We start from the raw sequence: 25,679 nt of genomic DNA on the forward strand, positions 1-25,679 counted from the left end.
TTGGAATAAAAACGAGTACTAAATGAATAACGTTTTCGCTTTTGTTTTTGTAGTGCGCGTTCTATTTAAGTGCCACATGGCTCCTTTTTGGCTACTTTCCCCGTTTCTGTGGCTACTTTTCTTTTTTTGGACCTGGCAACCCTGTTAGCGCGTTCGTCGTAATAGTTGTGGTGCCGAGCGTTGCAGTTTTAGCACGATGGGCAAGCACCTTAACAGCTACACGGCTGGGAGTTAGCTCTCGAACACGGTAAGCATGCGGTGGGCAGGAAATTCGACGTGGCCGAGAAGTGCGTCCGATGATGCTGCAACCAAAAGAGAAACACAAGCTGCGAAAAGCGCGCTTTTCGAGGCAAGCCGTGCGAGTTTCCCGAACTGGAAGAAGAGCTACTCCTCTATGTGATCGAAGTGCGGAACAACGGCTACGCGTTTTTTTTTGGGGATGAGCGTGCACCAGAGCACAGCACCAGCCAAGAGTCGAAATACTCCGCGAGTGACGATTGAACTTAGAATAAATGTGCTCATTCCCTGGTTGGTGTGTTTTTCACCCCGAAAATTGGCCCTCGAATCTGGAAAAACAAAGTGTGGTCCTTATACACGTTTATACGGTATGTCATGCAGCGAAATATAGTCATGAGGAGCTTCAGAATGTGTGCAATACAACTGGCCGCTTCCTACGGCATATTTTTTCGGTGAAATTTGATTTTCCGGACAGCCCGATTTTTTGGTCATTTTCGCGGACCCTAGAGAGTCCAGCACACACACACACACACTCCGAATTACGGTTCTGGCAGCCTTGACGCCATAGGAAGCATAAGAGGGTTCTCACGCAGCTTCCACCCTCTCCGTTCGATGACGTTCTACGTCTGCCGCTTAGGAACGTGGGTGGCGCTGATGAACACTCTCAAAGTTAGGTTACTTGTAAACATAAATACCCCCGAAAGCAGTAGATTTGACAGCCGTCGCCGTAGCTCAGAGGTAGAGCACCGGACGCGTAATTCGGAGGTCGTGGGTTCGGATCCCACCGGCGGCAGTGGTTGTTTTTTCTTCTGCTTTTCTAATCAATTCGCTTTAAGCAATAACATATGAAGTAATATTCTAAATTGATCAACACCACAAAATAAATAAATTAAAAAAAAAATCCCCTGTGCCCCTTGGTTTCTGTGGCTGTTGGCTTCTTTCATATTTATAACGAGCCCCTCATTCCCCTTCCCTTGTTTGCTTAATTGCTTAGCGAGGGCCTCGGTTCTGGCAGCCTTGACGCCATAGGAAGCATAAGAGGGTTCTCACGCAGCTTCCACCCTCTCCGTTCGATGACGTTCTACGTCACACCTGCGGTAACTCAGGACGTTCTACGTCCGCCGCTTAGGAACGTGGGTGGCGCTGATGAACACTCTCAAAGTTAGGTTACTTGTAAACATAAATACCCCCGAAAGCAGTAGATTTGACAGCCGTCGCCGTAGCTCAGAGGTAGAGCACCGGACGCGTAATTCGGAGGTCGTGGGTTCGGATCCCACCGGCGGCAGTGGTTGTTTTTTCTTCTGCTTTTCTAATCAATTCGCTTTAAGCAATAACATATGAAGTAATATTCTAAATTGATCAACACCACAAAATAAATAAATTAAAAAAAAATCCCCTGTGCCCCTTGGTTTCTGTGGCTGTTGGCTTCTTTCATATTTATAACGAGCCCCTCATTCCCCTTCCCTTGTTTGCTTAATTGCTTAGCGAGGGCCTCGGTTCTGGCAGCCTTGACGCCATAGGAAGCATAAGAGGGTTCTCACGCAGCTTCCACCCTCTCCGTTCGATGACGTTCTACGTCACACCTGCGGTAACTCAGGACGTTCTACGTCCGCCGCTTAGGAACGTGGGTGGCGCTGATGAACACTCTCAAAGTTAGGTTACTTGTAAACATAAATACCCCCGAAAGCAGTAGATTTGACAGCCGTCGCCGTAGCTCAGAGGTAGAGCACCGGACGCGTAATTCGGAGGTCGTGGGTTCGGATCCCACCGGCGGCAGTGGTTGTTTTTTCTTCTGCTTTTCTAATCAATTCGCTTTAAGCAATAACATATGAAGTAATATTCTAAATTGATCAACACCACAAAATAAATAAATTAAAAAAAAAAATCCCCTGTGCCCCTTGGTTTCTGTGGCTGTTGGCTTCTTTCATATTTATAACGAGCCCCTCATTCCCCTTCCCTTGTTTGCTTAATTGCTTAGCGAGGGCCTCGGTTCTGGCAGCCTTGACGCCATAGGAAGCATAAGAGGGTTCTCAAGCAGCTTCCACCCTCTCCGTTCGATGACGTTCTACGTCACACCTGCGGTAACTCAGGACGTTCTACGTCCGCCGCTTAGGAACGTGGGTGGCGCTGATGAACACTCTCAAAGTTAGGTTACTTGTAAACATAAATACCCCCGAAAGCAGTAGATTTGACAGCCGTCGCCGTAGCTCAGAGGTAGAGCACCGGATGCGTAATTCGGAGGTCGTGGGTTCGGATCCCACCGGCGGCAGTGGTTGTTTTTTCTTCTGCTTTTCTAATCAATTTGCTTTAAGCAATAACATATGAAGTAATATTCTAAATTGATCAACACCACAAAATAAATAAATTAAAAAAAAAATCCCCTGTGCCCCTTGGTTTCTGTGGCTGTTGGCTTCTATGATACTATTATGGCTGATCAAAAATTTAAAAATGTCCTGGCCGTGTGCATTATATATGATATGCTACGGTTAGGGATGATGTGAATAATTTGTCTACTAGCAGCAGATAATATGAACACGTGAACTACCAGGTGCCTGCCAGCGAGCGCAAGGCGATGAGGATGCTGTTCAAATGGGACTGCTTCAAGACATATCGAGGGTAAAAAAGGTCCAGACGAGAACTGCAGACATTTTTGGCCAAAAACAAGGGGGAAAAAACAACAGATATATAAAAACCCAGAACCAAGCTGTGACTGCACCAATGACAGGCAACAGGCTTCACTGCACAACACAAATGGCTGGTGGTGGAGCGAGCTCATTGCAGGTTTCATATGTACAGTCGTTTTCAAAAATACACAGACCACGGCTTCAGCCGGTGGCCCCGCGGCGCTGCTGTCTCCGACCGGCGCTTGCTGCGAGAGTGCCCGCATGACGACAGCCTTCGCCCTCACTCTCGAGCTGTTGCGTAATGCGCTTGATAAAGACTATGAGAGAAGCGAACAGCCACAGAAACCAAGGGGCACAGGGTATTTTTTTTAAATTTATTTATTTTGTGGTTTTGATCAAGTTATAATATTACTGAATATGTTATCGCTTAAAGATAACTGATTAGAAAAGCAGAAGAAAAACCACATGCCGCCGGTGGGATCCGAACCCACGACCTCCGAATTACGCGTCCGGTGCTCTACTGCTGAGCTACGGCGACGGCTGTCAAATCTTCTGCTTTCGGGGGTATTTATGTTTTACAAATAACCTAACCTTGGGAGTGTTCACCAGCGCCACCCACGTTCTTAAGCGGCGGACGTAGCACGTCCTGAGTACCGCTGATGTGACGTAGAATGTCATCGAACGGAGAGGGTGGAAGCTGTGTGAGAACCCTCTTATGCTTCCTATGGCATCAAGGCTGCCAGAACCGAGGCCCTCGCTAAGCAATTAAGCAAACAAGGGAAGGGGAATGAGGGGCTCGTTATAAGTATGAAAGAAGCGAACAGCCACAGAAACCAAGAGGCACAGGGTATTTTTTTAATTAATTTATTTATTTTGTGGTGTTTTTTCTTCTGCTTTTCTAATCAGTTAGCTTTAAGCGATAACATATTCAGTAATATTATAAATTGATCAACACCACAAAATAAATAAATTAATTAAAAAAAATACCCTGTGCCCCTTGGTTTCTGTGGCTGTTCGCTTCTCTCATATTTATAACGAGCCCCTCATTCCCCTTCCCTTGTCTGCTTAATTGCTTAGCGAGGGCCTCGGTTCTGGCAGCCTTGATGCCATAGGAAGCATATATGAGGGTTCTCACACAGCTTCCACCCTCTCCGTTCGATGACGTTCTACGTCACATCAGCAGTACTCAGGACGTGCTACGTCCGCCGCTCAAGAACGTGGGTGGCACTGGTGAACACTCCCAAGGTTAGGTTATTTGTGAAACATAAATACCCCCGAAAGCAGAAGATTTGACAGCCGCCGCCGTAGCTCAGCGGTAGAGCACCGGACAAAGTAATTCGGAGGTCGTGGGTTCGGATCCCACTGGCGGCATGTGGTTTTTTTTCTTCTGCTTTTCTAATCAGTTAGCTTTAAGCGATAACATATTCAGTAATATTATAAATATATCAACACCACAAAATAAATAAATTAATTAAAAAAAATACCCTGTGCCCCTTGGTTTATGTGGCTGTTCGCTTCTCTCATATTTATAATGAGCCCCTCATTCCCCTTCCCTTGTTTGCTTAATTGATAAAGACTATGAGCGGCGTTCGCCCGTTTCGCCGCTGGGGCTCGCATCGAAAGAGGGCGCATGGATATTCGCGGGTGTCTGCGCGCGCCGTGCGGGCGCGAAAATCGAGTATCATGGCAAGGTGCTCCCGCTTTGCCGCGCTCACTTGCCGCTGCTTTTCAAGTGTAGGCTCGCGCAGCGCTGAGATATGGCGGTTTACAAAGGCGAGGTTTTGCTTCTCTGTTCTAATTGCACTTCTCATGTATAGTTGTTCCAAAAGCGTGGGTTAAAATTTTTTCATTTCATTTTAAGGCGGAAGCTTTAATGGCCCATTACGAGAAAAGCCGGTGGCGTCTGTGTAGGGAGATGGTACGAAAAGAAGGGTGTCCTCATCGGCAATGCCTGCATCAACAGGAAAGTAAAGCTGCATCAGGATGGGTTATGGCATATTGCTCTGGAACAGGGGTGGATTCTACTGGATTGGAGTGAATTACGTAGGATTCAGTTGTATTACGGGCATACTGCGGTGAATTCTGGCGGATTGCGATGGATTAAGACTGGATTTTATGAGATTAGGTTGGATTACATTGAATTGGGTAGACTGTTGTCGCCAAAAATTCTTGAGGTGTGAGAGCCCTACTGAAACTTAATGCAATCTAATCCATCATAATCCAGCGTAATCCAACTTAACCAACCCTACTGCAGATTAATGCAATGCAATACACTCTAAATCCACTGTAATCAACCTATTCTCACATAACCCACCACTACTCTACCCAATTCAAGGTAATCCAACCTAGTCTCATATAATCTAGTCTTAATTCATCGCGATCCGCCAGAATTCCCCACAGTACGCCCGTAATGCAACTGAATCCTACGTAATTCCCTGCAATCCAGTAGAACCCACCCCTGTTCCAGAGCAATACGCCGTAACCCACCCTGATGCAGCTTTTCTTTCTTGATGATGTAGGCATTGCTGATGAGGGCACCCTCCTTTTTGTACCATCGCCCTACACAGACGCCACCGGCTTTTCTTGTAATGGGCCATTAAAGCTTTCGCCTTAAAACGAAATGAAAAAATTTTGAACCGCGCTTTTGGAACAAGTATACATGTAAAGTGCAATTAGAACACAGAAGCAAAGCCTCGCCGCTGCAAACCGGTGTATCTCAGCGCTGCACGAGCCTACACTTGTTAAAAAACAGCGCAAGTGAGCGCAGCAAAGCGGGAGCACCTTGCCATGACGCTCGATTTTCGCGCCCGCACGGCACGCGCAGACACCCGCGAATATCCATGCGCCCTCTTTCGAAGCGAGCCCCAGCGGCGAAACGGGCGAACGCCGCACATAGTCTTTATCAGGCGCGTTACGCAACAGCTCGAGAGTGAGGGCGAAGGCTGTCGTCACGCGGGGCACTCTCGCAGCAAGCGCCGGTCGAAGACAGCAGCGCCGCGGTGCGGCCCCGCGGCCGCTCCGCCGGCTAAAGCCGTGTATTTTTGAAAACGACTGTACATGACAGATGGTGCAGCAGTATGTTCTGCTCTACTGACTGAAGACCACTGGCAACATTTGTGCATAAAAGGGCGCATGCAAATTATGGTTGGTAGTTTTAATTTTCATGTTATGCAATAGTGTAAGGAGTTCATTCTGCTTAAAACCCAGCGTCAGCCGCCGTCCTATGTTAGTCAGAAACAAATCCCAAAAGTTTCAAATGAAAAAAGAAAGTAGCCAGCATTGGGGTTCGACCTCAAGTCCTCTGCGTGTCAGGCGGACACACAATGCATAGGCCATGATGGGTCGTTGGTTCAAGCGTGTTAGAGGGGCACCTAATTAACGCGTTATGTTCATGACTTAGTAACATGTTTGGGATCTGCAATGTCATCAGAGTAATTAAAAAAAAAGTATATATATATATGCTCATTAGGCATAAAAAATTGCGCGGAATGAAAAGGAGGTGTTTTATGGTACTTCATTGTACTGAAACAAACGGTGTGTGTATGAGTACGTAGTGGCACAGTATGCCATGCAATGCAACCCGGATAGTGACTGGTGATCGGTAATTATGTGTGTAATCGACGAGAAATGAGAAAGAAAAGAAATTAATAGAGGAAAAAGGAGAAGAAGGCGCTACCACATCTACTCTTAAGCAAAGCTTAAGCGTCCTCCAAACTTTTTTTGTCAAGGAGGCTCCTGGTAGGGCTCCCGTCATAAGAATACAACCCTTGCATGTCCAGAAGACCAAAGCTAGGGAGGACTGAGGATGCGAAGCCATTCACCTTCTGAGTGATTATGGTCCTTGAGGATGCATAACGAGGCATGCTGCAGGCCTAAAAAGCAAACCGATTGGGCTGCATACTTTGACCGGGGTGTAAATGCATGCTTCACATGAAGACTTTGTTAAATCGAAAGTCCAGCAAAATATTACTTTGTTAAATCACACACACAAAAAAAATCATATCTTTGCGAATTTAGTTAAACTGAGGTTTGTTATATCGAGGTTCGGCTGTACTTTAGTTTTGTAACCACAGTAAGCCATCCATAAGACTATCCTTATTCAAATTATCCCTTTGTCCTACTTTTTATCAATTATGAACGTGCATGCATTTTAACCCTTTGCGGCTTGCAGGGTCAAAAATGTCCCACTTCTCCGTTCGTCCTTGAATGCTCCCCAACAAGCAATGAGTACTCTTTACTTTACTCCATTTGGGTGATATGCTGTCACCTTTTGAAAGAACAGAGAAGCGATACTTGCACTTCTGAAAGTAATCAGTTGGTGCCACTTAGCGAAACAAAACACTGAAAAAAGGCCGTATCAAATTTCACTCAGCTTTTTTAAGCAGTTTTTATTAAGCTATCTTTTGCTAAACATACGCCCAGTAAGCTTCCCCTTTTGCCATTCTTGAGGATGGGGCCTCTAGGCGTTACATCTTAAAAAATCAGCGCCATATCTTGAATGGTGTGGTGAAATTATCATTACTCTTAAATGTTGTCCTAAGCTTTGTTGTGATATATAGGCCTAACAGAAACACGGACTGCCTTGCAGCACATTATCAGGTTGTGCATTCCTCAACTATATAGCCATTTTATATGCACCACTGTTTTTGTGTCCTTCAGTCCTTTTCATCCATTCTCATGCTACTAGCATTCACTATGTCCAACCAACTTGCCAAAGCATCAACCAGCACTATGTGTACGTCCTTAAAGGGCAACTGAATAGGGTCTGGACATTTTTGAAAAACAAGCCCCCTGCGTAGATAAGGCATCAAAGATAACCTCTGCAAAATATTAGAGCCATGCGCACCCCATAAAGCTGTAAAAATTCTAATCAAAGCTCGCTCGTTCTTTCCTTCCACAAGCAAACGTCCTCGTCCTCTACTCTGGCTCCCGAGCCTTTGGTTTGACGTCACACGAAAAACTTTCGCTAAAGGCATTCCATTGGTGCATCGTTCTGACTGACGGACGAAGGGTGGGCGTAGCGTCGTCTGCTCCTAGCGCGCACGCTTTCCGCAGCGCCTTCCGTTTTGGCACATGCCTACAAGCCCGCATGAAGGGGGGAAAAAAAAAAAAAACTGAGGAGGGAGCGTTCGGCGACAGCCTTGAACTCTAGTCATAAAAAGTAAAAAATAGTAAAACGGAGAGAGTCGGTTCTCCCCCGCCATGATCACACCACGAGAGAGCCCTCTGCGTGCGCGCTCCCTCCTCACTTTTTTTTTTCCTCCATGCAAGCCCCCCCAAGACAAGGTTTTAGTTACTTGTGCCAGTTCATGTATGCTTTAGCATGTTCTGTGCATATGCCCTATCGTGTGTAGTAGAGGCCCCCTCCTCAACTAGACCGGGTAGCAAAAACCAAGAAAAGAATTCTTTTCAAGGCGGGGCCATGATGTAGACATGTGACGCACCCCACCAGACACCACGCCTCCGGCTAACATTGGAGGATGAAGGGCGATTTTTCCTTGCGGAGCCTACTCGATGAGGCGCGAGAGAGAGAAATCTCAAGGAGGGAACGGAAGGAGAGGAGCATGGCGAAGTAGCTTGATTGCAATGGCTGTAACTACGGTATTAATGAGTCTTTTAAAAAAATATATGCGGCCGCGCCTTCCAGAGAGGTACCAGAGAGGTAGAAAATATTTTCGACCAGAGGGCAGCAGTTGCCCTTTAAGTCATTTGCATCTGTGTCAAAACAAACCACTACGTGCGGCAAGATACAGAAAGAAGCCAACTTGAGGCATTTCTTCACATGGTGCTCCTAATGAGTATGAACCCACAGCACCATTTTTATTTGTACTGGAGCAGTGACACCTTTTTTCACAATTACGAAATATCCAAGCTCATGACACAGAACACGTTCCAAGACATCCTGAGTAGTCTACACCTGACTGACATCACCACACAGGAGAAACAGGGTGAAGATGGCTGCGACATGCTTTCGGAGAGAGGCCTCTAATCGATGCCCTGAACCAGCATTTTCCCGCTGAGCATACCCTGTCATCACACCAGTCAACTAACGAGAGCATAGTTCTGTTCAAAGGATGCTCATCGCTCATGCAATACATGCCCCTCAAGCTTATCAAGACAGGCTGCAAGATATGGTGCCAAGCAGACTCTGAAATGGGCTACATGGTTCAATTCCAGGTCTAGAGGGCAAAAAATTGTCACGACCATCTCATGACCATCTGATATCACTCTTGGTGAGCGCACTGTCCTTAGCCTTTCGGAAGACACCTTCACCAAGAACTCAGCCATGCTTCGACAATTTCTTCACTATTATGATGATCATGGAAAAGCTTGAACACAATATTCTAGCAGCAGCAACAGTTCGCACAAGCTGGAGGAATTTTTCTGAAGAAGAAAAGCTTGACACTAAGTTTAAAAAGGAAAAGTATGTTTGGCGCTCAAATGGGGTCGTAGCAGTAACAGCTGGACAATAAACATGTGCATGTCCTATCTAAACTTCTATGACCTTGAGGAAACCACATAAGTGTCCTAATGGGTCAGTAGTAGGAATGACACGCCCGAATCCACTATCACACTACAATAGATGGATTGGTGGTGTGGACCGTTCTGATCTGCGATGCAACGGTTACTAGTCTGATCGCCGTTCAAAGAGGGGCTGGCCGAGGCTACTCTATTTCATGCGTGTTGTGTTGTGTTGTGTTTATTGGCGCATAAGCAGCTAAGGCTATCATGCGCCAAGAACAAGGTATGGAAAAAATATACTTGAGCAGAGTTTGAAAACAAAGTGGATAAAAACGGTGGTGTAAAGGGCCTAAAAGTTATTTTTACTAACTAGCTGAAGAAAGACAAGAATTTTAAAAAATGTCTGATAGCAGAAACTTTTGAAGGTTGGGTTACCTCCGCAGACATCCTTGGCTCGGCAAGGATTTCGAGGCTCCCAACAACTCAGATAAAGATCTCAGCCTCCTTCTCGTGATTGAGAAAGTGGCTGTATGTAGCGAAGCACAGGGTGAGTAGATTAGAGTTGATGAAGAATACTGGCTTCCCTTAAAAAGCTAAAAACACAGGGTATACTGACAAGTGCATCTTTGCCTAATATCAATGCTGGATGAAAAGGAATGTGTTCTTTGTAAAAGGTAGTAAAATGTATTTTTCTTAGTGATTCGAGTTCTGTACATGAGAATAATATGTGGTTTATTGTTAGATCATCTCCGCACTTTTCACAAACTGGTTTGTCTTCTTTTGTAAGTAGGAAGTTGTGTGTGAGATGTGTGTGTCCAATACGGAGGCGGCATAAAATAACTTCGATGAAACGTTTTTGGTGGGAGCATGACTTCCATTCTTCTATAAATGGTTTTACTAAGTGGAGCTTATTATTTCGTTCAATATTCCATTGCGACTGCCATTTATTTCTTAGCTTGGACTGTACCAACTTCATACAGTCATTGTAGGGGATGTTCACTTTCTTTATTTCTTTGTTGCGAGCTTTCGCAGCACATTCATCCGCCTTCTCATTGCCAGTGATTCCAATGTGGCTGGGAACCCAGCAAAATTTTATGTCTTGTCCCTGTATTGTGGCGCTCGTTATGTTGCGTATGATATTACCAATTAGTGGTGTCACTGCATTTCTATGGTGAAGTGAGGTTAGTATGCTCAGAGAATCAGTGTAAATGGTACTGTTCTGAATGTTCTCATTTATTATTTTTTCTACAGCGACCAAGACTGCGTAACCCTCGGCGGTGAAAATGGATGTACACTCAGGTAGCCGTACTATTTTTTCCCAATTATTCTGAACTACAGCACTTCCCACGTAGTGCGCCGATTTTGATCCATCGGTATAAAATGCTTCATATTCTCTGTATTTTTCCTTGAGTGCTAAATATTCTTGTAATATCTGTTCATGTGGTGTATGTTTTTTCCGAAATTGCGTTAATGTGAAGTCGCACACAGATGGTAGGCAGTACCAAGGCGGGAGTGGATCAGGTTTGCGGGCAATATTAGGTAATATGTTCATTATGTCTAGTTCTTGGCATTTCTCTTCAAAGCGGAGAAGAAGTGGTCTGATTGCTAGAGGTTTGTTGGTAAATAGTGTTCGAGATGGACACTTTGTAACCAGTGGGTAACAGATGTGTTTAGGCTGGGAACGGATCTTTAAGATGTATGAGCATGTGAGCATTGTTCGTCTGTCTGCAAGTGGTGGTTCATTGGTTTCTACGTAAAGGCTTTTTATGGGTGATGTCCTGTAAGCACCAGTTGAAAGACGCAAACCCATATTGTGCACAGGGTCCAGTCGCTTCAAGTACGACGGCCTTGCTGATCCATACACTATGCAGCCATAATCTAAAACGGAACGCACTACAGAGCGATAAATCTGTAGAAGGCATACCCGATCAGAACCCCAGTGTTTGCGTGAAAGGACTTTAAGTATGTTCAGTGATAGCAACGCTTTCTTCTTTAGTGCGTTTATGTGAGGCAGGAAAGTAAGCTTTTTATCGAAGGTGATGCCTAGAAATTTGTGTTCTTTTTTTAAAGGCAGTTTGGTTTGGTTTAGGTGTAATGTGGGATCTGTGTGCAAGCCTCGTTTGAGTGAAAAAAGTAATGCTACTGTTTTCTGTGGTGAGAACTGGAAACCATTCTTGTCTGCCCATGTTGCCAGTTTGTTGATTGTAAGTTGTACTTGTCTTTCACATGTAGATATATTGGAAGATGTGTACGCTATCTGAAGATCGTCGACATAGACTGAATATGTTATGGACCTTGGTATAATTTTGTTAAGAGAATTCATTTTTACAATAAAAAGAGTTGTGCTTAAAATACACCCTTGAGGCACTCCATTTTCCTGAATAAAATCCCTCGAAAGGGTTGAGCCTAGACGGACCTTAAATGAACGGTTAGATAAAAAGTCTTTAATGGAGTTCAGTATTCTGCCACGGATGCCAAGCTCAGCTAAGTCCTGGAGGATCCCGAACCTCCAGGTAGTATCATATGCTTTTTCTAAATCAAAAAAGACGCTAAGACAGTGTTGCTTGTGTATAAAAGCTTCTCTGACAGTATTTTCAAGGCGGACTAGGTGGTCTGTAGTGCAGCATCCCTTTTTAAATCCACACTGATGGATATCAAGAAGTTCACCAGATTGAAGAACAAAGGTTAGTCTTATATTTAGGACACTTTCGAAGGATTTGGCAAGGCAACTAGTCAGGGCTATGGGTCTATAACTGCTAGGAGAAGTTGGGGGTTTACTAGGCTTAAGAAGCGGTACAATAATAGCTTTCTTCCAGGCTTCCGGTATTTTCCCAGACATGAATATTGTGTTAAAGAATCTTAAAAGTGCGTCTACGGCTGGCTCGGAAAGATGCGCAAGCATTTCATAGTGTATTTCGTCGGGTCCTGGAGCAGTTTTTTTGCCGGCAGATAGTACTTTATTGATTTCTTGGAGGGTAATTAGACAATTGTATTTTTCATTTGTGCCTCCACTTGTTGGGAGCCTCTGTTTTTCAGCTGTGTATTTGTATTTTAAAAAAGACTGTGTATAGTGAGATGAACTTGAAACTGCAGCGAAATGTTCCCCTAGTATGTCTGCCTGTTCCTCTATGCTTGTTTGTGTGCCGGGTGTTGTTAAAAAAGGAATTGTGAAGGGTGAAAAGTTTCCATTTAATTTGCGAACCTGCTCCCACATTTTTTTAGATGTCATCTGACTGTTAGTGGATGAAACATAACTCTGCCATGATGCTTTCTCGGCACCCCGACGGACGTACCGAGCTTTGGCTCTTGCCTTCTTAAAATTAACGAGATTTTCATGTGTCGGATACCGGCGAAATTTACCCCAAGCTCTGTTTTGTAGTTTTTTTGCTTCCTTGCACTCTTTTGTCCACCATATTTTATGATTTTGTTGCACCACTCCTGACGACTGTGGAATAGCTGTGAGTGCAGCAGTTATGATACAATTAGTGAACTTTTCATTTATCTGGTCGATGGAGAGATTATCTAAAAGTATATTTTCTAAATTTGCTTTTGCTCTAAAAAGTGACCAGTCGGCGAGGTGAAGCTTCCAGCGCCGTGGCCTTGTAGGGATTATTTCCGGTGGGGATGTTAAAGTGATTAGTACAGGGAGGTGATCGCTGCCATATGGGTTGTCAATGACATCCCATTTAAAATCATTAAAAACAGAAGGTGAGCTAAAAGACAAATCTAAAAAGGTCATTTTCCCCGAGGCAGGGGAGCAGTAGGTGGCTTTTCCTGTATTTAAAAGACATACATTGTTTGTGAGGATAAAATCTTCGATTATTTGACCCCTAGAGTCACAGCGCTCACTTCCCCAAAAAGGGGAGTGAGCGTTAAAATCCCCGACTACTAGATATGGTTCTGGAAGTTCATCAATGAGGCCTTGTAGATCGTGGACTGTTACTGTGAGATGTGGAGGAATATATACAGAGCAGATTGTAATTGTTTTGTAGCTGACAATGCTGACTGCAACTGCCTCAAGTTTTGTTTTCAGCCTGATCTCTTGAGCAGGGACGCCGCTTTGTATGACAATCGCGACGCCTCCCGAGAGTCTATTTGCCTGCTCACGATCGCGTCTAAAAGTTTTATAATGCTTCAGGATGTTCATATGTTGTGGACCTAGATTGGTTTCCTGGAGACATAAGGCTACGGGTGACATTGACCCTAAAATATTTTTTATGTCATCGTAATTTCTCAATATTCCTCGGCAGTTCCACTGAACTATAAAAGCCATGTTTATGTTTGGGGTATGAACGATTGGGGGTTTACTTATGTTCTGGGGCCGTTATGGTGGCCCTGCCTTTTTTCCGCTCAAGAGAGCTGTTCCGCCGCTGCAAAGCGGGCGGATCGGGAGTTACCTCCATCACCTCACTGGAGGTGCTGGAAGACCGCGGGGAAGCCGCGGATGTGTTTGTGTCAGGCCTCCCCCGACGGGGGGAAGTCCTGCGGGATGTCGACCCATGGGCCGGCACTCCCTGGCTTGGAGTTGGCAGAGCAGCTTTCGCTGTCCCTGCCTGGGGCGTGGGTGGCCCAGCTACAGGCGCAGTAGAACTGGCCGCGGCAGGTGCCGGAGTGCTGTGTGGTGCTACGCCCCTGCGCACCACATCAGCGAAGTTTGGTTTCGCTGTGAAGGAGAATGTGTTGTTAAGTGCAAAACGCCTTCTGGCTTCTTTGAATGAAATGTTTTCTTTGGTCTTAATGGTGATGATTTCCTTTTCCTTTTTCCAGGACGGACACGCCCTGGAGTACGCAGCGTGGTCTCCTTCACAATTAGCGCAGCGTAGAGCTGCGTCGCATTCCTCAGAATGGTGGTCCTTTGACGCGCATTTCGTGCAAGTTTTGCGGCCGCGGCAACTCTGTGATCCGTGGCCAAACCGTTGACAATTAAAGCACCTTCGGGGGTTAGGGATGTAGTGTCTTACATTTACTTTGAGGTATCCAACGTCGATGGTTTCGGGCAATGTGGATGTGTTAAAAGTCAGGACTAGGTGTTTGGTATCTATTTCTTTATTGTCCTTGCGGATTTTGATGCGGTATACATCTATGACATTTTGATCTGAGAGTCCTTCCAGCATTTCTTTCTCTGTGAGATGTAGAAAATCATTTTCTGAGATGACGCCACGGACAGTGTTGAGTGATCGGTGTGCAGTGATGGAGACAGGTGTGTCCCCAATAGACACTATGTTACAGAGTTTGGTGGTTTGGACATTTTCTCGGAGTTCCAGTAATAAATCGCCACTGGTCATTTTTGATACTTTGTAGCCGGGGCCCAAAGCTTCTGTTAAGCATTTCGATACCATGAATGGAGAAAGAATTCTGGCCTGTTTATCTTGAACTTCACTGTGGATGACATGGAATTTGGCAAATGTTGCTTTCTTTTTCGAAAAAAAGTTCTCTGCTTCGTTCCGCACTCTTTTTAGAGAGCGATCAAGTTTGGAAAGGGGGGGAGCCATAAAAAATTGATGTTTTTCGGTCATGGTGCCAGCCACCCACCATGGAGTCCAACAAGGGGACGCGACAGGAACTTGAAAGAAAGTCCTGCCCACGCCAGCTGTACACCTTAACTATAACCTAATATGACTCAACACAGGGTAGTTGGTCACACACGGTTAACCCTCGCCGCCAGGAAAAAGAGGAAAAAACCAAGAAGGGAGGAGGATACAGGAGAGTTGTAAGAAAGGAGATAGGAAAGTGAAAGATGGAGAGGAGAACAGGAAAAGGCGACTGCCGATTTCCCCCGGTCGGGTCAGGCCGGAGGTGCCGTCTACAGGAAGCTGGGGCCAAAGTGGTGTGTTGCCTCCGCCGAGGGGCCTTAAAGGTCCAAACGCTCGGCATCGGCTCAACCACCAGGATCCCCTTTTCCCCGGACACGGCGATGCCACGCACGGCTAAGCGCGGATGCTCGGGTCCGTGGTGACGCATTGTTCACCATCATCCCCCTGTGAGGATGTCCCTGCGGATGCTCGGGTTAACCCCGTGGTGTCGCCACTCACCAACGTCTGCATGCTGCAGACGCCTCCCTGCGGGGAATCTATTTCATGCTGGGTGCCGCTGCAGTGCATGCATTTTACCAGTACAGTACCAATCTATCAGCCTCAAAGAGTACATCTATGTGTTTTTTCGGCTGCTTTTGAAACGCCAACTCATAAATGGCATAACCTACAGGAAATGCAAAGATAGTTGTGCGTTCATAAACGAGAGAGGAAACTCGGACAGACAGAAAATGGGTGGGCGTCCCAAACTAGGAACGTTTCATGAGCCGTGAGTACTGGCCACAGTGAGGCGTATCAAGGGGCAGATATGCATGATGCTCCGAATGAAGCAAGCACAAATGATGATCACCAAACCTGTCTTTTCGCCTACGCATCAAGTGTTTTTCTGCTTTTCAGAAGAAAATGTAATGCATGCGAGCTCCTAAATATTGATAAGTTCAAAGAGTACCAAAGCAGTCGTTCTTTAAAATCAAATACAGCTCTACCTCTGAAAATAGTGATGCATTACTTGTATCCCATACTTATAAAGCGGCCACAGTATCGGTGGGACACATATGACCACATTTTTTGGTCTTACTAATTTACACATAGAGTTCATTTCTTCAGTAAAGTTATTCTGAACTATTCCTCACGGCATCAGGAAACTATCAATTCAACATTCCCATTGGAAATGTGGTCGCCTTACTAAGAGTTAACCAGATCATTTGAAGCATACTGGCAACAAGCCGGTTTCCTGCAATCAATCACATTGTCTAATTTCAACATATAAATAGCCCCCTCTTACACGATACAGCCTTCAACAATATCGCATCAACACCATGCTAACAAAGCATGACATATTTTTTGCACTTAATTATGCCGTCAAACTGAACAAATTAAGAGTTTAAAGTGTCTTGAAATGAACTGAAAATTTTGGATCAGGCTACACATAACTTTCATACCCATGCTACCCGGGTGTTTTCAGTTGACCATCAGTTATACTGAATGGCAGTTAGCGGTGTTACACTGCAATACTAACTGCTGTTGAGTTCTCAATGGCAGTTGAGTTTGACTGAGATTGGGTATTCCAGTTGAACGGCCAACTGACAAGATAGTGATTAACAGACAGAAAAACTTGCCCCATACTGGACTGTCTTGGCTCAGTGTGCTGCAGCATGCGCAAAGCACAAAACTAAGAAAACAAGGCAAATAAAACTGAATATGCACAAAACAAATGTATAAAAACAAAACAAAACAACATGGAGGTTTACTTAGTTATTATTAAGAATGAAATGCTTTAAAGTAACACACGTTAGAACGAGCCAGCTTTCAACAATAGATTGCAGGAAACAGCACAAAGAAAATGTCAACGACGACAACCAACGAACCGACCCACATCGGATAGCCTTGGTTATGAACCAACATCGTCATGCGAATTTCCAAAGCAAAGCAAAAAATACACAAAAAGAATTGTCACTGTAGAAAAGAATATAAACACGACAATCATTTACTTAAAAAAAAATATATATATACATATATACGCCGCTTTTTTTATAAATTTCATTTCACTCTAGATGCGAGGTCACGTGGTTAGGGTGCTAAATAAACTGAATGTGAAGTGCTTGTGTAACAGCAGGCAAATCCAGTTGAGCTCAATGGCAGTTGAAATACACAACTGACGGTTAACTGAACTGCCACTGAAAACGCCCGTGTAACACAGGTATTAGGCAAGGCAAAATTTACGGCAGGTCTACAACAAAATGTGAGGTGCTGCTTTGAGCAAAATGTTCTTGTTTTCACAGTATGTACAGCAAACAGGTGCAGTAAAAAAAGAAAAAAAAAAAAATCGGCAAGTGTGGTATTTCCGTCAGTGCTGCCTTATAAAACTGTAAATAGAATAGACTCTCTGAAATGAATCTGATAAACTAGGTTTATCTATTCAGCATATCATGTGTGCCAAATTATGAGGTTGCACAGAATGTATACGTAGGTGCCAAAACACATGCTGTTTGAAGTGCTGTGAACAGGTGCAAAAAAGCTCACACTTCCACCTGTGTGCTTGTGCCAGGTGTACACCATTGTCCTGCAGGGAAAATGGTGATGCACAGGAAGAGCTTTTTAGAAAGGTCTTTTTCGACCGCACAGATATGCTATTAGTAAATCACCAATTACTCTCTCGAATTACAAACAGCACTTGGAGTAACTGTCAAAATGTTTGTATTGCCCTTTTGGGGATAAATGCTCCATTGTGACAGTGGAGAACACCTGCCCAATGCTGTCTAAAGACAGCTCAAAACCACCCTGCTCCCAAAAAGAACTGTGACATGAAGTTAGCAACATAATGCGCCTAATTAAACCCTTGTACAAGGTCCCCACCAGCTACAGTACACCACTGTACTTGACAGGTTTTAACAACTTCTGCACACTCAAACTCATTCAATTACGCTCAGTCATCATGGAAAGAAGCGCAAAAAGAGGAGCAAGACAAGAGCCAAGGACAGGGCATCACACTTCTTTTCACTATGGATCAAGTATTCCCATGAGCCAAGCTAAGTACTTTGCTTTGATCTCAGCCCTTACATACTTAACTGCTCTCAATGATGCAAACTCATATGCTGCTCGGTACTACAGAATGCTAGGTGACGTGACATAACGCGAGTTTTTGTTAACTAATGTGAACAACTTGAATGCCTTCCATAAATCTAATTTTTTAATGCGAAAGCATTACATGTCCCATTAGCACAAAAGCCAGCCACCATCCGGTCTGCGGCATGAAATACAGGGGATGTCAGAACATCTTTTGACACGGCGGCGAATTCCATTTCGGTGCCATGTCATCGTGGTCAACGCATCTGCACATGACCTTCATGCATTAATGCTTGGACATTTGGATCAAGATTTTCGCCCCCTTGTTTCCGACCCTTGGCAGTGCCTGCATCATCATGCTACGTCAACACAGTGCAATCGAGCTATAAATGGGCCTCTCACTGGCTTCACTGCCACTGGGCACGGCAGCATTGGAGGCATGACGGACACTCATCTGTTGTGTAGTTCTACATATAATGCTTTCGCATTTTGTGTCTCTCTCAAATTTTTTTCCTCGAAGCCAGACTGACTCATAACATTTGCTTGATACCAGGTGTTATCAATTTCAACCATTCCTGACAGACAGTGCAGTATTCAGGGTCTGACAGCTGCAAGGAGGGAAACATAAAAGTCATTCACATGAGAAAGAAAGGCAAAGAAAAAAAAAAAGCTAACACCGCAGGTGTGAATGCAACATGGCACCTATATTGAAAGCAAATGCACTGCCGGACACTTGTACAAGAACCTACAATTTTAGTGCCTCAAGTATTTATACCTCACACAAAAAAGTGAGTCATAGTGCCAACAAGTTTTACCACTATGTAGGAATTATAGCAAAGCTGACAAGCAATGCAGGACGACATGTCTTCTAAAATGTCTCCACGAGCACACAAAGGCACTGCAAGTGGTTTCCGAACCCCCGACAGAAAGAGGCGGCAGAGATAAATTGAAAACATATGCGTGAAGGCAATGCCTAGCTGGCTCGCGCTTGCCCGAGGGGGTCGCGCGGCGGCTTGAGCAGACGATTTTCACTGCTACCGGAAGTGTGCCCGTGACGTCGCGGCTGCCGTGGCTCCAGCGAATGACAACGTGTGGTGGCCTGCCGACGTCACGGGACTAGTGACGTCTATTTTCTCGATTTTGGTTTCAAAGTCAGTCTCTACGAAGACACCAATCGGCCTGCGAATTTTAAAAAAACGCGGTTTTTAAAAATTCATAATAAATTGCCGGCTCAGTTCCGAAGACTCATACTTGGTGTGAATGCTTCTTAGCATCATTTATAAGCAAGCATAACATTTACAAGTGACTTTTAATTCATTGCATAGTCCCTTTAAGCTACAGGGCCCATTGCAGGTTTGCTGCTTACAGAGGCCAGGCGGTAGTTTGTAGTTGACTTCCGTGCCTTCAGAGCTGTATAGATGTGTGGAGATGCCACGCCACTTAAAGGATGCCAGGACGGTATCCTCTGAAAGAGTCGCCCAAGCCTCGGACACGAAACTTATAGCATCCTGGCACAACAGCTTCTTGCGGTTCCCCTTAGTGGTGACAGCCCCATCCTGCAAGAAAGAGGGCCAATTGTTTCTAAGGGCATCTTTAAACGGCTTCATCCATCCCTGGACGCCAACTTTGCCCTGACCTTCCTCTTACCTCTTTGCTATTCTGTTCTTCCGACCTGCTACCCTTCTCCTTATCCGGACTCACCACAGTTATCGTTTATTGGGGCAGCTATCTTCCCACTAAACTTTCCACCCCTTTCCAAGAAAACCACTTCCAAGAAAACCCTCCAAATCTTATTGAAATCGGACAAGTAGTAGGGGTGGTGGTACGCATCTTTTTTTTGTTCGAAGTGTCACTGGCAGTGTTCGTGGGCAGATCATCTAGGGCCATTGGATGTTTGCACGGAGGGAGCTTCCAGGGCTTTCAAAGTCATTGAGGCTAACGTGGTTTTTAGGGGGTGGGCGATGTTAGGAGTCCTTTAGTAAATTCAGTATTTTGCTCCAAAAGGTGGGTGGACGATATGTTGGGTGGGAGAGCTCTCTCCGAAATTTATGGTAGTATGTAAGGTCTCATAGCTGAAGTGACAACATTCTTCAGCAATGCGTGAGCTGATATGCAGACGAGTGGTCGTATGATAAACATTATTTAGAATCAAGAATAGGTTAAATGCAACTGCCTTGTTGAAAGCACTAATGTAAACCAGCAGTGAAGGGCAAACACTGCACATATAACATGTTATTTTAACTGTTAAACATCCTGTATTATACCCGCCACATTGACAGTTTCAATGCCCAATGAGTCGTTGGTCATGGGGACTAGCTGGTGCAACTCGGCGGTTTTCCATAAACACTGAACTTGGCAGGGATAAACTTAATGAAGGCTCATGAATGGCTGCTGGAATATCTAGCACCCTCTAGAATAGCATCACACTCACTACATGTTGTTAAAAAAAAAAATCCTAGATATAAGAAACTTGAATGCTTCCGAAAGAAAGTGTATAGCACTGTCCAGCGTCGCTTTGTCATCACTCTCTTTACATTGTACTCAACTGTGAAGTACCTGAATAGCTTTATCTGAACAACTTTCAGTTAAACATAGCACACACTACATTATGCAATATTTGGCTTACAGCTTCACTCCAAGCGTTTTTTACTGAATGTTGCTTTATCTAGCAACATTTGGCAAAATACGTCATTTCTCAATAACAATTGCAATTCACAATATGGCAGCGGCATGTCTGGGTCTCTCTCGAAAATATAAATGGCCACTTACTCAACAGGTGTTGAGACTGCTGGTGGGACAGGGATATAACAGCCAATTCATCGAACATTTTGTTTTCCTAACTTCCGCTGTTTTGGATGTATTTTCTGTTATAGCACTTGAATAGGGAACAGAATAATGTTCTACTGTAGGGCATACACACCCTACATGATGCTAAAGTACCAGGTAAGCATCAATACATGAACAGAAATGCTTGTGCACATTATCATTACATTCAGGCAAAGACTATACAACCCGCCAACTTACCTGCATGAGGACTCCTCGGTCTTTGGCAACAGCCTCCACTGACAAGGCCATCCTCTCAAATGGTAGAGGCATATTAGTATCTGGCTCTGTTGTATCCTCCCCCTCACCTCCATTTAATAAATCTAAACGCAAAGTTTCTATTAGTTTTGCAGCTTCAAAGACTGCATCTTGCTCCATGTCACTTGACTCTGGTCCAATCTCACATAACACTCCTTGCTGCGATTCTCTGCGAGAAGAATATTTAACATATACTATAATAATACCCAAGTCAAAGAATACATTTTTTTTATTTCATATTTTCATTCTGTGAAAAATTCAACGAGCAAAGTGAATCCACTAGAACAATTTGCCGATTACTTTTCAAAACATTGGAAGAATTATATCTACAGTTCAGGCAGTGCGTAACTATTTACTGCTCCCTCAAGCATTTCTTTTCGGCAATCCATCATACTGTATTTACTTGCGTAATTTGCGTACTTCTTTTGTTTACATTAAGGCTTCGAAAAGTGGAGGCACAAGTAATGCAAAGATTTTGTGAACACATCCTAAAACTCTTCAAAGATCATAATGAGAAATATATACCGTTTAATGCCACATATATGTCAACCCCCCCAACTTATCCCTTGCTGGCCAAAAACAAGCCGACTCCAAACATAAGATGCATACCCTTCCCCACCCAGGCCCATGTAATGTAGTTCCCCAGGGGATCGTATCAAAGCGCGTGCTCAGCTCAAAGCAATAAACTTGCAACAATGCAATCGCAAAGCCAGCAGTCAGAGGCAAATGGAAATAACAGGCGATAAAACAGCACTCTCATGTGCAGCCTAGCTGACTAGCGAACAGCAGACAGTTCGGCAGTTTCAGATTGCAATGCGCACGTTATTGTTCGTCCGGAAACTTTACCGCCAGCGCGAGCGAGCCGGGTAAATGGCACGCATTCCATCCCCTTGCCCCTCGCACCTTTCGCAGCCGTACATGGCGACATGGCTGCACCGATCTTCCCAAGCCTTTGCGCACACCCGTGTGCATACAGTGTAGGATGTGTGTGCAATTTTTTTTTTGTAACCCAGGGTAATAAATTCGAGGTGTGCAAATTACGCAAGTGAATACAGTATCTGACAGTTGCTACCTCTGCAACCAATTTTGTAGGAAAAGAAAAACTAAAAGGCACTATAATGCCATACATTTACAGTGTGATCCACTAATAACGATACGAAATATAACAATATACCGCTTATAATGATCAAATTATTTAATTTATCAATTTTCCCATTGCCGTATGCAAAAATAAACCATATATAACGATAAAATTATTGGCAAAGTAACGGATGCAATGATACGATTCTGGCCACGGGAAGGTATTTATTACCAAAATTTGTCTGAAAGCTTGATAAAAAGTAAAATACTTAGAAGCTAATGACATCAAAACTCCTCAATTGAACCGGTGTGGCAAAATCCGCAAAGGGCATTGTGTAGGACTTGGGAACCAAGCTGACCAAGCTTGCTAAGAGCTTGCTTGACCGCCACTGTGCAACGCTTGCTTTCTCACACAAACGCAGCTTCTGCCATTTCTGCTCCTCTGTGGGCTTGTGAACTGGGTAAAAAAACAGTGGTGACTAAGCTGTTTGTGTGAAGCTTGTCCTTAAAGGTGACCTTGGCAAAACCTAGCATAGCAACATCCCATGCAGAAAAAAATAAATATTGTGACTGGGTTTCGAACCTGCAGCGGTGTGAACAGATCAGCTTCGCTGGCCACTACATGAGGGCACTATGCTATCGCTGCAGCCGATCACACCACGTGTTAAACTGCAACACACTATCACGCTGCGCACTGTACATCGTCGTCTTTCTTCATTAACTTCCATCTGAGGAGCGAACAGATCAGACCAGCTTAACCAGAGCCTAATAACCAGGCTAAACACATGCTTTCACATGTCTACTCGGTGTAGCTACATTAAAACTCTACCACTTTTTTTTTTAATACGTGGGTGATCACAACGTTTGTGATGACTCATTGCAACTTGTTTCTTCTTGCCTAGGTGACCTCCGCATCAGCATTCAGCATGTGACAGCACCAGATGCACCTTCACTTACACTAGTAACCAGTTTTGAAGTCCATAGTCTGCCCATGCTTTTGTCTGCCAGTAAGCCTGTGACAGTCACTCTGCCACCACCGTCCACCGACAGTGAATGCGAGTTGTGGAGTTAAAATAAGGCTACAGACAAGAGTCATGGCCAGTGCCAAAAGACGTGCCACTTCGAACAAATGCACAGCATTCAAGAGAACGAGCACAATCCCAAGCATGCCAAACCATGCATCAAGCACCAACACACGGCACTAGCAACATTTCTGCACTTCTGCACTTGATTTGGCCGCTGCACCGAGAGTACTAGTGTCAGGATACACTCGCACAGCGAGAACTGGTGTTGCATTGACATGGCACTTTTGTGAACTAGAGCAGAAAGTGCAGCCAAATTGAGGAGACCTATAGTAAGCAAACAACATTTGAAGAAAATGAAGGGTGGGGGGGGGGGGGGGGGGGGGGAGGGGGTAAAGCCCATCCAGGTCCTCTACTCTGCTGTGCCCTTGCCAGAAAGTGTTCAGAATAACGAGGCTAAACTACGTTTCTATTAAAAAGAATAAAAATATTAAATTGACCTTTGAAGCTGAACGAGCACACAAGCCATCCAACACTAACATCTATGTTATGTGGAGAATAGTGGAGAAAATGCGCCATCAGATATTATTCAGCCCAGTTTCACGACACCTGGCATTTCAAACATGCTAAAAGACAGGGAAAAAAAGCAGCTCTTAACACTGGGCCACGGTCCATGGTGTGCTGTATTATACTCCGCTAGCCAGTCACAAAAGCAAATGAAATCAGCTTTTTAATGCGGAATTTCATGAAACAAGCCTGATATCGAAATTACCGAGCTTATCATTTTTTTCTTGCGATTAACGTCTTGTTTAGGTGACAAGAAAAGATTTAACAATGGATTACTTTTTGCCACGAAAGAATTCTGTTAGCAGGTAACTCTTTACAAGTTCGCTAACCATTAAAGAGGCTGAAAAGAGAGTGGCATCTTAATGAGCAATATACATGGTCCACTCAAAGCAAAAACACTATTTATGGAAACTCCAAATGCCAGAATGAAAACAAATCTGCTCTACCTGCTTAAGAGAGCTGATTTTTCCGTGAAGAAAGTACACATTCAATGTGACTTGTAAAGTAACCATTACTTCTCTTTGAGCTCCTTAACCCTTTCAATGCCGGTTTTTTTTTTTTACTCACCACAGCACACTCCCTGCCAGTGTTTTTTTACATATTAGTTTCCTGGAAATATTATGCTAGTAACGCACTGGGATGCTCTGCAGGACATAAAGACATTTTTATTCAAGATAATCTTATAGATTATCTTGAATAAATTAGTTGTACTGAATGAAATTTTCCAGCAGAAATCTCGCCCGTCGATTTCTTCTTCTTACGCGGATTTTTCGGTGGCAGGGGCTCTTCATCGCTGTCATCACTCGATAAGGCACTTAGGTAGGCTGCTTCCTTGTTGTCACTATCATTGGAGTCTGAATTCATAAGCAGTTCTTGAATTTCTTCGCGCGACAAAGCGCGGACGCATGTGTCACGCTGCCTCGCCATAGCTGCTATGCTGAGACCAAAATGAAGCGACGCGGATGTAGAAACATGCGCTCCCTCTGTTTAAAATTTACCCGCCAAGTTCTATGAATTTATGGGGCCTCTCCATAGTTGGCACAACATGCTTGTATCACTTTTTTTTTTAACACAAGTATTATCGAGAGTGGCAGGGAGTGAGTTAAAAAGCTAAAACGAGTTTACTCGGAAGAAGCAAGGGGTGTGCATGTTTGATCGCCCTAGTTATCTCGGAAGTGGCTGTGAAAGGGTTAAAGGGCCTCTGAAAACGATGAGGTTGGCCATAATACACTAGCATTATGTAGAGTATAGGCCACCGAGTGTTCATGCCGCATACAAGACCTCAAAAGAGAGCCGATCATTTACAATGTATTTTAAAAATTCCCAATTCTACACATCGCAGTGACCAGCCGTGCCGGACTTTCGCCCAAATCCACTCACAACGTATCATGCAATGTTTGTTACTTCAGCAGCGGAGGGCTATCATTGGTTCGTTGTGCTAACTCTTTCCGACGTCACACAGCTACCATGGCTGCGGCCGGAAGCTCCGCCTCCCAGGGAACTCCCGTGCGTCTGCAGCCGGCCCTTCGCCGGCCAAGTGGGTGGGGTCGGAGGAGGAGCGCCGACATTTCAGTGCACAAAAGTGACGAGAAAGAAAGGCGCGAAGACGCCGAAATTAAAATCCTAACTACAGATAACTCAGCTTCCACAAAACGCATAAAAAAAATTCTTGCCGGAGGATATTTGTGAAGCGGCGCTCTTTAGCATCCTAGACATACTGCACCTTTATTGAGGGCCCCTTTCGGACCCCCTTTAACAAGGCTGAAACAAGTCTGGCTGCCCTCTTCCCGGAGTCAACTAACGCATGGAGTGCCTTTCAGGCAGTCGCGTGGCGGCTTCGCTTTCGCTTTTAATTTGTTTTTTAGGTATCTGTGAATAAATAGATTCAGTCAGAGGCTACATAGCCGCAAATTAGGCCCACGGAAATAAAAATCTGCGTGGACTCTTCGCTTTCGGCGATCACTACATATCACCCTACCGATGGCAGACAAGCCACCACGGCACTGCCT

The 25,679-nt window shown here is 44.6% G+C and overlaps 1 protein-coding gene across 6 annotated transcripts in view; it reads right to left on the bottom strand.

Moving 5' to 3' along the window:
• Positions 1–25,679, bottom strand: part of LOC149351084 (uncharacterized) — a 39,930-nt gene that overhangs the window by 7,290 nt on the left and 6,961 nt on the right. For 4 of the 6 annotated variants that reach the window (XM_089580308.1, XM_089580309.1, XM_089580307.1 and 1 more), the window contains exons 3-4: positions 20,945–21,170; positions 19,287–19,476 (exon numbers count right to left, since the gene is read on the bottom strand). The exons of 1 other annotated variant lie outside the window; for it this stretch is intronic. In XM_089580308.1, the coding sequence (XP_089436434.1) occupies positions 19,287–19,476; positions 20,945–21,170 (416 nt within the window). The remainder of the gene's footprint in view (positions 1–19,286; positions 19,477–20,944; positions 21,171–25,679) is intronic. One more of the 6 variants, XM_089580311.1, reaches the window with a different exon arrangement.

The sequence above is a fragment of the Amblyomma mixtum genome, chromosome 3 (genome assembly GCF_055824585.1).
Source record: "Amblyomma mixtum isolate Tamu chromosome 3, ASM5582458v1, whole genome shotgun sequence".
Lineage (NCBI taxonomy): Eukaryota > Metazoa > Arthropoda > Arachnida > Ixodida > Ixodidae > Amblyomma > Amblyomma mixtum.